Consider the following 14,228-nt stretch of genomic DNA (forward strand, 5'->3'; position numbering starts at 1 on the left):
TTGTTTTTTTGGTTGTAGTGGGATTTCAACTTTCTTTTTGAGTGTTGAGCTCAGTGTCACGCGCTAATGGCTGTCTCTCGGTCACAGGAATTACAACTGTCCACATGTATATGCATACGGATGTACATATACTCCGTATATCTAAAAAAATACAGACTAATATATAATGATCGGATATTACATTTATATATATATAATATGCGGATTGACATGGAAACACACTTCTGCTAACTTGCTCATCTTGGTCTTTTAGCTCCGCTGCACAGTGCACAGTACTTTGTGTGGTGCTGCCCAAAGTGGGAATTGGCACTTTCCGCACTTCACATACACCACACATTCTCTCTCTGATTTTGTATTTGCAGACTTTGCAGTGTCAAGATCCTTTACTAGCTTTCAAATTTCCCTCCACCCAGAAAAAAAAATTTTCCTTCTTTTTTTGTATGTGTTCATCTAATTGTTTAAGTGATCCCAAGAGCTTGCTTTGAGGGAGAAATTGAGAGGTGGAGCCATGAGGAAATGGGTTTTGGTGCTGTGCATGGTGTTCTTTCTGAGTTCTGGGTTGACTCAGTGCAGTGTTAGCTATGATAGGAAGGCCATTGTTATCAATGGGCAAAGAAGAGTACTTTTCTCTGGGTCTATTCACTACCCAAGAAGCACCCCGGAGGTACTGTCTTCTCCTTTTTCTCTTCTCACACTACAGATTTCTATTTTGTTTGTTGCTAAAATGTATTCATATAATGTGTGTAGATGTGGGAAGATCTAATAAGCAAGGCTAAAGAAGGAGGCGTGGATGTGATTGAGACCTATGTGTTCTGGAATGTGCACGAGCCTTCTCCTGGCAATGTACATGAAATTTCTATCTTTTTTTAGTTACTTGTCTGTGTTTTGGTTCTGTATTTTATCTTAAAGTTTGCATCTTTTTTTAATTTTTCTGTGGATTCCAGTACAATTTTGAAGGGAGATATGACTTGGTGAGGTTTGTGAAGACAATTCAGAAAGCAGGGCTTTATGCTCATCTTCGCATTGGACCTTACATTTGTGGAGAGTGGAATTTTGGGTACCTCCCTACTCTTTGTTCATCTCTAGATGATTAGATCTACATTTAACCCTCTTTCAAGGACTGATTTTGCCGGACTAGAACTGAACACTTAAATATTTAACCTTTTTTTTTTGGGGTGACAAGGAAACCCGCAACCACTACTTACGGTTAAATCCCGCTTTGTGACCCTAGCCCTAACCGACAAAGAAATGTAAGGTGGTAAACCAGTTTAGGTTGTCCATAGCTCACTGGTTCAAACCAAGAAGGCCAATAAGCTGCTTCCTTGAAGAAGATTTAACCTTTTTTACTACTTCAATGTTTTGTGTGCAGAGGGTTCCCAGTTTGGCTGAAGTTTGTTCCTGGAATTAGCTTCAGAGCAGACAATGAGCCCTTCAAGGTCTGGGTTCCCAGTCTTTTCTCCCTCTACCATTTGCTTTCAATTATATAGCATTTCGTAACCAATGTAGCAAGACATTGTGATAATTTATAGCTTAACAACATTTACTACTGTTCTGGTATATCTTTCTTACCCTTTTCATGAAAATTTTATTGTTTTATGACCTGACAGATGGCTATGAAAGGGTTTACTGAGAAAATTGTTAATTTGATGAAGAGCCATAATCTATTCGAGTCTCAGGGTGGTCCAATTATACTCTCCCAGGTATGCATTTCTATCGTTGTCATCTGTTTTTCCCAATCTGATAGAGTTCTTGAATTTTGAGCAGTAGATTAGTTCATAAGCATGTGATTTTATTTATCAAATGATGATATCATGATAATGTGGTCTTCCAGATTGAGAATGAATATGGGCCACAAGCCAAGGTACTTGGCGCCTCGGGTCATCAGTATGTAACTTGGGCTGCAAAGATGGCAGTTGAAATGGACACTGGGGTCCCCTGGGTCATGTGCAAAGAAGAAGATGCCCCAGATCCTGTGGTAAGCTATTAGCAAACCTAGACTCGTTGGAGCTGAAGTTTTCGGTATCACATTTATTGTTTCATATGATACACTTAGCATCTTTGACTGTTGTGGATGATAAGGTTTCTTGGAGGACAATATGGAACTGGGCTCCTGTTTTGTTGAATTCTTAACTTCGAATGCCATTCTACGTGTAAACTGTGGCATGATTTTTTTGCTGTTTTTGGCAACAGATAAACACATGCAATGGTTTCTACTGTGATAAATTCGCCCCCAATAAACCATACAAGCCAGCAATTTGGACCGAAGCTTGGAGTGGCTGGTATGTGGTCTTGACACCTTTACTAAGTTTTCATGATATAAAAAGTTGGTCGATATTTAACTATACTATTTGGTACCACAAGGTTTACGGAATTCGGTGGCCCCATTCATCAAAGGCCAGTTCAGGATTTGGCATTTGCTGTAGCTAAATTCATTCAGAAAGGCGGTTCATTTGTTAACTACTACATGGTTAGTGCATTTCATTTATACCGAACTCCATTGAATGTTTCGATGTTTTTTATGATGACACTTGACTCACCGAGTCCCTCGTGCTCATGCCTTATCAGTACCATGGAGGCACCAATTTCGGACGCTCTGCTGGAGGCCCCTTCATCACTACTAGCTACGACTATGATGCTCCCCTTGATGAGTATGGTAAGAATGGACTACATTGCTTTCATTCTATTTTTTGGGTGACAAGGGAACGAAACCGCCACCACTACCCGAGAGTGTGTACTGGGTAAACCTCGCCTTGTGACCCTGGCCCGCAAAGGACCACAAGGAGGTAAACCAACTTAGGTTGCCCATAGTTGACTGGCTTAAACCAAGAAGGCCAATAGGTTGCTTCCACTGGGAGTCAAACTTGGAACCTTGTAGTTACCAAGCCAACACCCCGACCAACTTGGCTGGGTTGCTCCTTTACCCAAAATCCCAATTAGCAATCCTTAATTAGATGTGACGCGGGCTAATAATGCATCATTACTGAATGCAATGTATAGTTCTCAATTGAAAAGTTTTGCAGGTTTGATTAGACAACCAAAATATGGTCATTTGAAGGAGCTTCACAGGGCTGTGAAGCTATGCGAGAAGGCTTTAGTTTCAACAGATCCTACTGTCACTTCCTTGGGCGGCCTTCAAGAGGTTTTGCTTCTGATCGCCATTCTATATTCCCTGCAGTAGTTTATTTTTCAACACTTTACTTAGTGTTTGACCTTATTCCAGGCATACATATACTCTTCGGAGACCGGAGATTGTGCAGCTTTTCTCTCAAACTACGACACACAATCTGCTGCAAGAGTTATGTTTAATAACATGCACTATAATTTGCCTCCGTGGTCCATCAGCATCCTTCCAGACTGCAGGAATGTCGTCTTCAACACAGCCAAAGTATGTTAACTTACTACGATATCTCTTCTTTTTTCTAATTTTTTGTTGAGTTTGTCTCATATAGGATTATGAATATGAGTTTCTCTCCTATAAGGAATAGGTGTGAAGCATATCGTATAGGGATCAGATGCCTATAAATATATTGATTGTATCCCATCACCAGTATCACCATCACCCGTGGACGTAGGAACATTGCCGAACCATATAAATCTTGCCTTCTTTACTTTCTGCCATTATTATTGTTTATTGTTCTTGTTAATCTCAACATTTTTGATAGTAGTCTAATGATCGTTGCAGTTTAGGAGAATTAACGGTTCCCCCTACAGTTGGTTGTTGCTTTTGTTTACGTCTTGGGCTCTCGCAGGAATTTGTAATTGCTTTCCGATTCCATGTGCAGGTTGGAGCTCAGACGTCACAAATGGAAATGCTACCAACTAATTCTGAGATGTACTCGTGGGAAACTTACAACGAAGATTTATCTCCATTTGATGACAGTTCATCATTTACGGCTTTTGGCCTCTTGGAACAAATCAATGTTACTAGGGATGCGAGTGATTATTTATGGTATAAAACTAGGTAAGTTGTGACTTGTGACTAGCATCGGAACTATTATCAATGTGTTTATCACGCAAGAGGTTGGATTGTTGGCCTGTAATTTATGAAATCTGTTGGCACTGGTCCTCCCATCTAATGGGTTGTTGAGTCACCGCGATTTACCTTCCACTATCCTATAGAGCCGGGATGTGGGGCCCTGGGGGCGAGGGAATTTTCGCTTTTTTGGGCAAGCAATAATTTGATAAATTAGTTACCATCTTTTGCTAATGGCATTTTGAATGATATAACGATGGAATGTTTTCTTGTGATTACAGTGTTGATGTCGGTTCATCTGAGTCGTTCTTGCGTGGTGGGGAGCTCCCGACTCTAATAGTGCAGTCAACCGGCCATGCTCTGCATGTGTTTATCAATGGACAGCTCTCAGGTACTCCTCAATTTGAAAGGTTTGTAGATAGTGCAGATTTGTGCTTTGAGCTAATTATCAAAGAAACATCGTATATTATGCAGGTTCTGCATTTGGTACAAGGCAGAACAGGAGATTCACGTTTAGAGGAAAGGTCAACTTCCGGGCTGGAACGAATAAAATTGCATTGCTCAGTGTGGCTGTTGGATTGCCGGTTAGTACAATTCCTGCTTTTAACTGCTTTTTAGCACTTCCATTTTTGCATAGTTCAAGTAGCCGAGGAACTTGCATTGAGTGTTTTCTTTTCCTTTTCCATCTATTATTCTTTGTTCTTTTTCCTTTATGTTTGCTTGCTAATGAACTTTTAAATTGTTTTTCACTTTTCTTCATTTTTTGTTTGTTTTTGAAGAACGTGGGCGGGCATTTTGAAACATGGAACACAGGAATTTTGGGTCCAGTTGCACTTCACGGGCTTGATCAGGGAAAACTGGACTTGTCCTGGGCAAGATGGACCTATCAGGTTTTTATCTTTCGTAGCTAACTTCCATTGTTCGAAGTATTCTGAAATGAAACCTTTTTTTTTTTTTTTTTTTTAAATTTTATTTTTCTAATGGCCTTTTGCCCTTTTCAACAGGTTGGGCTTAAGGGAGAGACCATGAATCTCGTTTCTACAGATGGCACATCCTCGGTTGACTGGATGCAGGGTTCGTTAATTGCACAGAAACAGCAGCCTTTAACATGGCATAAGGTATGAATTAAGCAAATTCTATCAGAATAGAGACAATAGCAATGGAGATTTTGTGGTATAAAAGTGTCAACTTTGTAGGCTCGTTTCAACGCACCTGATGGAGACGAACCTTTAGCTTTGGACATGAGTAGCATGGGAAAAGGTCAAGTATGGATTAACGGTGAGAGTCTTGGTAGGTATTGGACTGCTTATGCGACTGGTAATTGCAATGGATGCCATTATGCTGGACCCTTTAAGCCTCCAAAGTGCCAGCTTGGTTGTGGTCAGCCAACTCAACGATGGTAAGGCTCAAAAAGAAATTTTCTTGTGAAGATACGAAGAACTAGAATCTTTGTTCTAGAAACTTAAAAATGCTCGGGTTTCAGGTACCATGTGCCAAGGTCTTTGTTGAAACCGACAGAAAATCTTTTGGTGCTTTTTGAAGAACTCGGGGGAGATCCCACGAGAATTTCTCTTGTGAGGAGATCAGTGTCCAGCGTTTGTGGTGATGTCGGTGAAATCCATCCAAACATTAGGAATTGGGAGATCGAGAGCTATGGTAGAACCCAGGAGTTGCCCAAACCAAAACTCCACCTTCATTGCAGTCCCGGTCAATCCATTTCCTCCATCAAGTTTGCGAGCTTTGGAACTCCCCTGGGAACCTGCGGGAGCTTCCAGCAAGGACCATGCCATGCTTCTACCTCGTACTCCGTCTTAGAAAAGGTAACAATCGATTTTGTATCTCTCTCGTTACTAATCAGAACACCCACTGTCCTATCTCATCGATAATGATTGTCGTTGAAACTCTTGCAGAAGTGTATCGGGCGCCAAAGATGCTCGGTAGCAATATCAAATACTAATTTCGGAGATCCCTGCCCAAATGTGGTGAAGCGATTGACCGTGGAAGCAGTCTGCACCCCTTCCCAATGGCATTGACGGTAAGGAGATCAAATGGCTAAAATATTCCACAAGTTACATACCAGAAAGAAGAATAAAGTGTGAAGCTCAAAACCCTAAAAAAAATAGCATTAGCTAGATTGATGAATGAAGTTATTATCGAGTGAAAGACTGTACCAACTACCAAGTGTTTAGCGTGTGAGAAAGGTAGGTTAGTGTTAACATAGAGGTGCCAAAGGGGCCTCTATGAAATACTAGGCAAGTGCATAGTCTCGAGAGTGTTGTGTTTCCAAATGTGAATTGTGTCGTGCGATTGTGTCTGGTCCATTTCCTCTTTTAAACCGGAAATGCATGCTGGACGAGTTGCACTGTGTTGTTGTTATTGTTATTGTTGTTATAAGAGCGATAGGTTATGCGACTCGGGGAATCCTATCCTAGCATGGCCCTTCCGATCTGTTGTTTTCATTCATTTGTGCAGTTTGTTGAAATCGAAATGGAAATATGCATTTGATCGTGTCTCTTTTGATGGTTCTGTGTATATCAGTTTACTGTGCTGTTACTAGTTGCTGGAAATTACACATGAATAACAGTAACATGATCCATTATATTTATATGCACTGGGCATTTATCTTCAACCAACAACACTATCCAGGGAATCCCAGGAAAAAGTTTTATTTGGAGTAAGAATTCTGGGTTTTCTAAGAATAACAAACCGTGGTTATCTACCACCACCCAGGAACCAGCTGAGTTGCCCGTGCGGGCAATTTGAGGTCGAATCTAATAATAAGTAGTAGTGTTAGTAGTAGTAGTGTTCGTCATGTGCTTGGCAAGAAGCTGCTGCAAGTCTTTCTTGGCCCCAACAACAGTGTCCAAAATCTTGCCTTCCTTTAAGAACATGAATGTTGGCATTCCCTCTACGCCCCAATCTGCGGTGACAGACTGCATAAACAAAACAAACCATAAAAATCTATCCTCTTCCTGGGTACTAAATTAAGGATGTTTTAGTGGTGTACTTACAGGCAGTTCATCCACATCCACCCTGAGAAACATGACACTGGGTGACTTCCTTGCAAACTCTGCAAATAATGGAGCCATCAATCGACAGGGACCGCACCATGAAGCAGTGAAGTTCACAACCATCTGCATTAGACATTCATACCGAGTTCAAACTCAGCTTTTCGGTGAATATTGTAAAAAGGAAAGGGATGAGGAACAGGATGTACCAATCTTTTCGCTTCGTTTCCTCTGCAGAGTTCATCGTTCCAGGCTTCAAAGGTGTGACAGCTGACGACTTTTCCCTCTCTTGCCATTTTCTCTTTTGTACGTTTCTTTCTGCACTAAATTTTCACAGAAAGAAATGTACAAAGCAAGAAATGCAACCTGATATCCTCCACCATCTCTAGCTCGCTTTATATAAGGGCGCCTCTGCAGAAGTGGCGTCATTTCACTTTCCTCCTTTATACGATGTTGTCATTTTCTTGAATCTATTCATATCGATAGCGTCTGGTGCTCGTTTCTCCTTTGTACCCAGAAATTCATGTCAACAACAAAATGTATATAAAAGTGTTAGTGCATGGTGAATAGAATATGCCACAGGCACCATCATCTGATTCCATTATTCTGCCATTTTGAAACCAACAGCTATATGTTCTCCATAAAAAGCATTTGCTATGTTATCTTTTCTCCAGGAAAACAGCACCTTTACTTTGTAGTTTAGTGCAGCCAGCATCTTCAAGAACGAACGGCTAAGAATAATTGTCTGGCATGCAATACAGCGACGGGTTAGCAGAGAATAATAATAAAAGCAGAAAGGAAATGCTTCGGGAGTTCATGGATGGACGTCCATGTTGCTGATAGTGACAGTATGAAAACAACGGGAAGAGAGACGTGACCTGAAATCTCGTCGGAAAATGACAGAGATGTAACAAAATTCTGCACGTTCAAACAAAGCCTTGTTCTTTTCACATGCAGGGGTGCAAGAACTCGAATCTAAGATGTAACAGTTCAAAATGAAGAAACACTGGAAGAGATCATACAAGAGATTATGTTGCCATCAAAACACAAAGAAGTCGAACAAATCCATTGTATTTCATATCAGAATCACGGTACATGTTTTACATATAGACTGAGTAGGATAGGAAACAGCGGGCGACTACAAATAGATCATCTTCTTGAAACAGTAGGAACCGATAAGAAACCAGCCAACAAGAACAGCAATGAAGATTGCCCAGTAGGTTAGGAAAGCCTCTCCCCCGAAGGTGAGCCCTAAACCGAAAACTATAAGAAAAGGTAAATAGGTTTGCAAGATGGAGGCTTTGCGAACCCATTGTCCCTTGAGTAAGATGTAAACTGCTAAACTAACAACATTCCACCCCCCAGCCTGGAAGCCCAACCGGTTTAAAGCATTGGCAACGAATGAGTGGCAGTTGCAGGTGAGAAGGTTATAAGATCGGTGCTGGAATTCTTCTGTGCTCTTGTGCAATGCACCATCCCATGTCGTAGCATCATTTCCAGTTTCACTGTAATTCTGGTCATCTTCCCTTTCATATTGAGCAGGATAGCGAGAAACACGGCACTGCAGGCAAAGATTGGGAAAAGAAAAACAGAAAATAAATGGGGTCAAAAACACATCATGGGCAAACCAGTAAACCTCCTAATCAAACAAATTATGGATTATTACAAATTTAAAGCCACCCATTTTATAGAATCCATAGTTGAAACGGGGAGCAGGGCAACAAGAGCTATACATATTTAAGAACAATTGCCTTGCCCAGGATAAGAATTGCCATACAGTTAAGGAAAGTTTCTAATTAGAAACATTAGAACATACCTCATCTTTTCTTATCCGAATGTAGCGAGCTGGTGCTCCAAATGCAAAATTGTCTACGCACACAAAATTTGGCCCTGCAAAATCCAAGATAACTCCATCCTCTCTACATATTCCAATGTGACCAATAAGAGGGATAAACCACGACATGACAGGCAGCGGTGTCCACACAATGCAGCAGGGAAAACGTGCTCTTCTTGGATCTATTTCCACACTTTCTTCAATCATCAGAGTATTTTCAGGATCAATATTGGGCTCCATTGCTAAAGCAGTAAAAGATAGACTGCAAGAATTGGTTTTGCACAATCAATAAGATTAAATCCCATATGGTGCTATAATGTTAGACAAAGCTTTGATTGCATTATCCCAAAGCATAGACACAGAGAATAAACAAATCAGCTTTACAGCATTAAAACTCAATTAACAATAGCGCTCCCCAAATCATACCTAAAGGGTTTCATCATATATCTTAAGGATTCCTTTTCCAGTTACACATCTTTGGGCATACAGTCCAAGTTATGGGCAACATGAAATGATAAAAATAATCTGTTTTCATAGGTAAAAGATAACACTAGAATTTATCTTAAAAGCTTTCAATAAATAATACTCCGTACTAGCAAACGAAACAACATAACAATAATAGGAAGCATCAATTAAACCCCAAAGTTTTAATTCTTTTTAGGTTTTCAATCAAACCCAAAGTTCAGTTGTTCATACCATAGTTGGCTAAATTGATCATTACCATTACTCAGCACCAATATACCAAAAGATCCAATTTAGCAACTACTAGCAAAGAAAGAAACGATCTATTCATATTCTTGAAACTTGGGATATCAATACTCATATAATTACAGTCAAATCCAATGAGTAGTATGGCAATTGCTTAATGTGAATCACAGAAATTAGCGGCTCCCGTGTTACCTTTGCCTTGAAGATGAATGGAAGCGCAGGCAAGCTTTTTCTTGGGTGAAGAGAGCTGACGAAATCCCAAAAGATATTCGAACCTGTGGTAGCAGTTCTATGCAGACAAAGAACCCGACGCCGAGCCCAAATTGCAGCCAGAAATCGCGGCTTGCTTACTCCCCGGCGCGAGAGATCTTGATTTCTTTCACCTCGCGCTCGCGATTAAAACTTAGAAGGGAGCCAACTCACGCCAAGCCATGTGAGCGGAAATAATATCAAGCACAGATAAATATGTTTCCATATAATTTTTCTTTAGGTAATTACCAAAATGGTCCCTTGAATAGTGAAATTATCAATTTGATCCTTGACTATTTTTTTTAATCAATTAAGTCTCTCAATTTTAAAAATCTTAATCAATTTGATCCTCCGTTTGTTTGACCGTTAGTCAACCGTTAACTTGGGGACCAAATTGATAATTTCGCTATAATCAAGGGACTATTTTGGTAATTAACTTTAGGGATCGGCAATTCGGTTTAATTTTCTCGAACTGAACCGAACTAGTTTGGTTCGGTAATATACCGAACAACGGAACGGTATTGGATTCTTGTATACCGAACGGTTCGATAAAAAATCGATCCGAATTGTTCGGTAAAAAATTGAACTAAACTGAATACCGTTTGATTTTTTTTTTTTAAAAATAATAATAATAATAATAATAATAATAATAATAATAATAATAAATAAATAAATAAATAAATAAATAATAAATCCAAGTCCCTTGCTGCTTGCTCTGCCGTTCAGCTCATATTCTCACGGGTATCTCTCGTAAATATTTTATTTGATTTCTTATGGTTTGTTATCAAAAGTTCTATATTATGTGTTATGATGTTTACATAGTCCATATCCAAAGTCTAATATATAACAAAATAACAATCCAAAGTGCAAATGGTATTCAATTCGGTTCGATTTTTTTTTCGAGGTTCAAAAAGAGTACGGTATATAGGAGGTTGGTCTTTCTCAACGTGGTGTATAGCACCACCGAACAATTCAATTCGGTTCGAGTTTTTACCGAACCGTTTGGTATACAAGAATCTATTATCGTTCGGTTGTTCGGTATATTACCGAATCTAACTAGTTTGGTATGGTTTGGTTCGAGAAAACTGAACTAAATTGCCCACCCTTAAAGTTAATTACCAAAACGGTCCCTTGATATAGCGAATTACCAATTTGGTCCCAAGTTAACGATTGACTAACGGAGGACCAAATTGGTTAAGATTTTTAAAGTTGAGGGACTTAATTGGTCAAAAAAAAAAAGTCAAGGACCAAATTGATTATTTCGCTATAGTCAAGGGACCATTTCGGTAATTAACTCTTTTTTTTTTTGGACAAAATCTCTTTTAATATCGTATTCTCATCTGTGAGACATGTCGAATTTCTTTTGTTTGATTTGTGATTTATGGTATTTTTAAATATTAATTATATTAGCCAAGACTTTGTGGTCTAATGGCAATCGGGTTGGACTCCCAGATGGGAGGTTGCAAGTATGTTTGATTAAATACTACAATGTAATAGAGTCAGTAAAATATTAATTACATTGTAGTATTTGTTCAAACATAACATACTCAAACTATTAATATTTTCAGCATAAATATAGATTTAATATGATATTTCATGCTATATATGTATAGCATAAGGGGTGAGGTCAGCTGCCCCCTGAGCACATAAAGTTAACAACGCTTCCAAGGCTCAAATCTCATGACCTCCCACATGAGAAAGGTCGCTACATGCCATCTGAACACATGGTAGGTATTCTTTTTTTTTTTTAAATGTAAAAAAAAAAAAATCACAGATGATGTTTCATTACAAAGTAAAAATTGATCTCAATTGCTATTTATGCTTTATTTTTATTATTTTGTGGCTTCCTTCATCTTCATCTACATGTTTCATCTTCAAAATTTTAGGGGCATACTCCTCTTAAAAGCTCCCTCAAATTAAAATCTTTAATTTTCACAATTTGCATTTTAGTAAAAAAAATGCAAGTCAACAATAATTGCATATAAAAATATACTTCATGAATGTTAGTAGATTAAATAGTCTCCAATGTCTATAGAAAAAATAATAAATAAATAAATAGCAATACGAATACTTACAGAGCGCATTTAAAACAAAGATTTGAATATTTTGATATGTGATAAAAATAATGACTAACAGTGTTAAATGACGAATATTGTATATTTTTTCTGAAAAAATATAATAAAATATTTTAAAATTTGTAATTTTAAGCTTTGTGATTTATTAAGTCTCTAATAATGTTTTCGCCCTCATACAATGCCAAGCTAGCTAAAATCTATGTTAAGTTGATAAAAATATTTATAATTCAAATTCTATAATATTTAATTTGTGCGTTTAAAAATTACATAAATCGATTTTAAAAAACTATTACGGAGTATAAAAAGTTAAAAATAAACACTTAATAAAAGTTGATTTGATTAATAAATGATAGAATTAATTTAACTGTTGATCCTATGAATATTGAAGTGTTGTTAATTTCAATTCATAACTTTTAAAACTAACAATTTAATACCCTAACTATTCAATTTTTATCAATTTTAATTAGTCCGCTCAAATTGCCGGTCAATTGTCGTCAATTTTCATCCACATCCCACATGCCTTTGTATTAATTCAAACAATAGTTTACAAATTCGCTTCCATTTTAACATTGAATTAAAAGATTCCGGCGATAATTGACTGACAATTTGGCCGGGCTAATTAAAATTGATAAAAATTGAATAGTCAGTACTAAATTGTTAATTTTAAAAGTTGTGGATTCAAATTGACAACACTTAATAATTATAGAACTAAAAGTAAAATTAATTCATAAATGATAAGTTAAATGAGACAAATGTACTGTTAATTAGAAAAAATGAATATAATTGATCAATTCATTATAAATGAACAAGATGAAATTGCATAAAACAAAATCTAAATAGTGTCGCAAATGTATATCATTACAAAATCATTTTCAATTATTCATAAAAAAAAAATTAAAGTTATTGTGTAAAAGTAGATGTACATATACGGAATAACAAAGAGATTTATTTATTTGTTATAATTCATATCTCTACATTATATATATCTGGAATAACATGTTATAAATATTTTTTCACTCATTTGTACATTGAATAACATAAAATGTGTATGAGTTTACTGTATATGTATATTTTGAAAATTATGTTATATAATTCATGACCATATTAATATATTATTATGTATGTTATAATATAACAAGCACCTTGTGCTTAGATGTCACATCTGTGGCTCCTCTTAAGAGAATGTTACATGATTGAACTCTAGTGATGTGGTATTGACTCTTTGGGCTGCATTAGTTAGAGAAAGTATAGAACAGATACTACCTTGTATAGGGAAGAGTTCAGGTGCGGGTATAGGCTTCCCGTGCGATTGTGCGGTTGACGCACATTAAGCATTAAAATAGCGCAACTTAAACACACAAACCATGCGCACGTAAAGTTTTAGACCGACGTAGCACCTTAATAATGAAAACCACGCATCTTAAGAAGGAAAACCACGCACCTTAAGAAGGAAAATCTCGCACCTTAATAACTAACCACGCACCTAATGTTTTAAAATGTCACACATTAAGCATACAAATCACGCACCTTAAAAAGGAAAACCACATAAAAAGTAGGCCAAAATATTTAATTTATATGACAATGACCTTGTGGTCTAGTGACACCAAATTGTTCTTTAATGGAGACGTTTTACTAGGTCATGACAAGTGTTAAGAGAAAAGATAAAGATCGAGATTTGAACCTATGAGATAAGCGTTTTAAGCTCAATTTAGAATTCAACCAACTAAACTATTCAAACTATTAGTCATGTAAACATAAATGTAGATTTTATATACAATTTAATGTTAAATAAATAAATAAATAAATATATATATATATATATATATATATATATATATATATATATATATATATTAGACATAATTTTATTAAGATTATCCCATTCCAACTCGTTGACGTGGTAGGTAGATTTTTTTTCAAAATTCATCCCGCTCCACCAAACGTAGATACTCACTATTATTTTTAAATTTTTGTTTAGTGATTCAATCCGCTAGATTAGCCCAATAGCCCGTAGTTTTGGGCTAGGGCCAATGCAACTCAAAAAGAAAAAAAACAATTAAAGACCATTTAGCCCAAGTCGATAAGCCCAAAACCCAACAGGTTGACCCAATGGACATCCCTACCTACCGCCTTGGCGCCTTGACTCAGCCTAAGCCCATGGCTAGAGCCTTGACATGCCCTTTCTCTTGTTCTGAATATCCAACATGAGTCAAAGATCAAGCCTTCACATAATCCTCAGGCAAATTATATCATGCACCACGGTACATGATCAATCATGCACCGCGCGTCAGACACTACAGTGTGTCTAAACCGACACTGTCAAAACGACGTCATTTTATTTAATGAAAAGAAACAAAATCTTCGCAAAAAATTACTCTGTT

At 37.4% G+C, this 14,228-nt stretch overlaps 3 protein-coding genes across 3 annotated transcripts; 1 reads left to right on the forward strand and 2 right to left on the reverse strand.

The window, feature by feature from the left end:
• The first annotated feature begins 207 nt into the window (after positions 1-207).
• On the forward strand, positions 208-6,476 carry LOC109167653 (beta-galactosidase 3-like). The gene is made up of 19 exons (XM_019316724.1): positions 208-664; positions 748-843; positions 945-1,057; positions 1,370-1,436; positions 1,608-1,700; positions 1,832-1,975; positions 2,191-2,279; positions 2,362-2,467; positions 2,566-2,653; positions 3,021-3,139; positions 3,221-3,385; positions 3,783-3,961; positions 4,255-4,364; positions 4,448-4,557; positions 4,753-4,863; positions 4,978-5,091; positions 5,170-5,372; positions 5,457-5,793; positions 5,884-6,476. Exons 1-19 carry the CDS (start codon positions 509-511, stop codon positions 6,004-6,006), a joined length of 2,523 nt encoding a protein of 840 aa, XP_019172269.1. The 5' UTR covers positions 208-508; the 3' UTR covers positions 6,007-6,476.
• Positions 6,477-6,546: 70 nt separating this feature from the next.
• Positions 6,547-7,448, reverse strand: LOC109167655 (thioredoxin H1-like). Its single transcript, XM_019316727.1, has 3 exons — positions 7,191-7,448; positions 6,985-7,107; positions 6,547-6,906 (listed from the first exon to the last, which is right to left on the reverse strand). The coding sequence occupies exons 1-3, from the start codon at positions 7,275-7,277 to the stop codon at positions 6,745-6,747; spliced, it is 372 nt and encodes a 123-aa protein (XP_019172272.1). The 5' UTR covers positions 7,278-7,448; the 3' UTR covers positions 6,547-6,744.
• Positions 7,449-8,024: 576 nt separating this feature from the next.
• LOC109167654 (protein RTE1-HOMOLOG) lies at positions 8,025-9,963 on the reverse strand. Its single transcript, XM_019316725.1, has 3 exons — positions 9,716-9,963; positions 8,798-9,077; positions 8,025-8,542 (listed from the first exon to the last, which is right to left on the reverse strand). The coding sequence occupies exons 2-3, from the start codon at positions 9,053-9,055 to the stop codon at positions 8,120-8,122; spliced, it is 681 nt and encodes a 226-aa protein (XP_019172270.1). The 5' UTR covers positions 9,056-9,077; positions 9,716-9,963; the 3' UTR covers positions 8,025-8,119.
• Between the last annotated feature and the right edge of the window lie 4,265 nt (positions 9,964-14,228).

Source organism: Ipomoea nil, unplaced genomic scaffold (assembly GCF_001879475.1).
Source record: "Ipomoea nil cultivar Tokyo-kokei standard unplaced genomic scaffold, Asagao_1.1 scaffold3169, whole genome shotgun sequence".
Taxonomy (NCBI): Eukaryota; Viridiplantae; Streptophyta; class Magnoliopsida; order Solanales; family Convolvulaceae; genus Ipomoea; species Ipomoea nil.

What these genes read in the sequence shown, in the direction of transcription:
- LOC109167654 (XM_019316725.1), bottom strand. Translation starts at nt 9,055, where the DNA reads ATGGAGCCCAATATTGATCCTGAAAATACTCTGATGATTGAAGAAAGT. An exon ending in TTCGGATAAGAAAAGATGAG is followed by an intron (nt 8,543 to 8,797) that starts GTATGTTCTAAT and finishes CTTTGCCTGCAG; the next exon opens with TGCCGTGTTTCTCGCTATCC.
- LOC109167653 (XM_019316724.1), top strand. Translation starts at nt 509, where the DNA reads ATGAGGAAATGGGTTTTGGTGCTGTGCATGGTGTTCTTTCTGAGTTCT. An exon ending in GTCCAATTATACTCTCCCAG is followed by an intron (nt 1,701 to 1,831) that starts GTATGCATTTCT and finishes GTGGTCTTCCAG; the next exon opens with ATTGAGAATGAATATGGGCC. An exon ending in TGCTCCCCTTGATGAGTATG is followed by an intron (nt 2,654 to 3,020) that starts GTAAGAATGGAC and finishes AAAGTTTTGCAG; the next exon opens with GTTTGATTAGACAACCAAAA.
- LOC109167655 (XM_019316727.1), bottom strand. Translation starts at nt 7,277, where the DNA reads ATGGCAAGAGAGGGAAAAGTCGTCAGCTGTCACACCTTTGAAGCCTGG. An exon ending in GAAACGAAGCGAAAAGATTG is followed by an intron (nt 7,108 to 7,190) that starts GTACATCCTGTT and finishes TGTCTAATGCAG; the next exon opens with ATGGTTGTGAACTTCACTGC. An exon ending in TGGATGTGGATGAACTGCCT is followed by an intron (nt 6,907 to 6,984) that starts GTAAGTACACCA and finishes TTGTTTATGCAG; the next exon opens with TCTGTCACCGCAGATTGGGG.